The 1846-nt window shown below is 45.6% G+C and overlaps 1 protein-coding gene across 1 annotated transcript; it reads right to left on the reverse strand.

Annotated features, from left to right (window-relative positions):
* Window positions 1-604: 604 nt before the first annotated feature.
* LOC133849672 (uncharacterized) lies at window positions 605-1581 on the reverse strand. Its single transcript, XM_062285796.1, has 2 exons — window positions 703-1581; window positions 605-634 (listed from the first exon to the last, which is right to left on the reverse strand). The coding sequence occupies exons 1-2, from the start codon at window positions 1579-1581 to the stop codon at window positions 605-607; spliced, it is 909 nt and encodes a 302-aa protein (XP_062141780.1).
* Between the last annotated feature and the right edge of the window lie 265 nt (window positions 1582-1846).

Genomic DNA, 1846 nt, shown 5'->3' on the forward strand with positions numbered 1-1846 from the left:
CACGCTCTCTGACCACTCTTGAATCTCGGCCACTCGATTCGACACGAATGTCGCGAGAGTGGAAGGATGTGACCGGATCCAATGAAGAGTGACTTCCGAATCTGACCAAAGAACCGTCCGTTCAATTGGAGATCGGATCAGCCTTCGGATGCGGTGGCAGAGTTCTGCAAGAAGGTGAGCTGCACACAACTCAAGTCTAGGAAGAGTCTTAGTCTTGAGGGGAGCTACTTTTGATTTTGAGATTAGTAATGATACTTTACAACCTTCTGCAGTTTGCGTACGAACGTAAATACACGCCCCATACGCTCTTATTGAGGCGTCGGCGAAGCCATGTATCTCTATCGGTGACGTAGGCTCTGTGAACAAATATCGTGGCACTTTTATGTTTTGCAATTGTGTCAAATTTGACTTCAATTGCTGCCACGATGTATCCAAACTCAATGGTATGGATTCGTCCCACTCCAACTTTTGAAGCCAGAGCTCTTGAAGCAGTATCTTTGCTTTTATAATTAAGCTTTGCTTTTATAACAGCTCTTCTTGAATGGTCGGCCCGACCATAAGAATGTCATTCAATGCCTTATGTGTCGAAGTGCGACACGAAGCATCAAATACGACCCTCAGCTTTGTCGAAGTGCTTTGGGGCCGTAATACACATTGGTGCGGAATAACATAGTGTGGTGTACTTGGAAGGATGTGACTCACTTCGGACATGTGGCCCATCTCTACATATTCTTCCATAAATTCCAAGTACATTCGCTTTAACTCGGGATCTCGAGTTAAGCGTTTTTCAAGCGACAAAAACCGCCGTTTAGCAACTTCAAATGAGCACCCAAGCTGGTGCGGATCTGATTTAAACGGCAGTCTTACTTCGAAACGACCAGACGGCAATCTTTTCACATTATTTGTGAAATGATCTTCACAACCTTGTTGTTCAGCGGAAAGGACTTTGGAGGGAGAGCGCACATCTTCGACAGTCCAAAACTTCAGCAAGGTCTTGTCAATCGAGCTCAAACTTTCTTCCTGATAGCTCAGATTGACAGTCATCTTCTGGTGAGATTTTTCACCAGGAGTGTACCGCCCCGAGACAATCCACCCAAGGCTTGTCTTTTGGAGGATTGGACACTCTGGACCTTGCTTGATTTGGCCAACGGACAATAGATCAAAGAATGTTTCAGCGCCGATAAGAAGATCAATTTTCTGCGGTTTGAAGAAATAGGGATCCGCTAGCTGAATATTGTCAGGTATCTTCCAGCCACTGACATTTACAGTGTGATCTGGCTGATAACCTGAGATCGATTTGAGGATCCATAAATCGATCGCGTATTCATTGCAGCCAACTCGCGACTTCACCACAGTGTGTATCTTTTTCTTAACTTGAGAATTGGATTCACCAATGCCAAGCAAGCTGATACACGAGTCTTCTCTACGCAAATGCAGCCGCTGAGCTAGTTCCTCAGTCACAAAATTAATTTGTGACCCAGAGTCCAGCAAAGCTCGGGCTAAGACGAAATCGCCTGAATTCGTCTTTATTTTGATGACTGCTGTGGCCAGGATCACTTTATCCGACACGGTCGCATGCATCGCATGTGAAGTGGATGGACGATCAGGCTCAACAGCGGAGACTCGGGGTGGTAACGCTCTACTATTTGTAGACGCAGAATATATGTGCAGCAACGTATGATGTGAACGGCTGCACACACGACACTTTTTTGCCTTACATTTGGCGACAGTGTGACCCTTCCGAAGACAATTTATGCATAATGCAGTTGTTTTCGCGTAGTCGAATCTCTGTTTAACTGCCAAGGCAGCAAACATCGAGCAACTCACGATGGAATGATCTTCGGAA

The sequence above is a fragment of the Drosophila sulfurigaster genome, unplaced genomic scaffold, assembly GCF_023558435.1.
Source record: "Drosophila sulfurigaster albostrigata strain 15112-1811.04 unplaced genomic scaffold, ASM2355843v2 contig_147_pilon, whole genome shotgun sequence".
In the NCBI taxonomy this organism is placed as follows: Eukaryota; Metazoa; Arthropoda; class Insecta; order Diptera; family Drosophilidae; genus Drosophila; species Drosophila sulfurigaster.

Bases quoted from the DNA above. Each gene is read 5' to 3' on its own strand.
- LOC133849672 (XM_062285796.1), bottom strand. From the start codon at position 1,581: ATGCATGCGACCGTGTCGGATAAAGTGATCCTGGCCACAGCAGTCATC. The intron at 635-702 runs GTGAGTCACATC...ACGGCCCCAAAG, and splicing joins AGATGGGCCACATGTCCGAA to CACTTCGACAAAGCTGAGGG.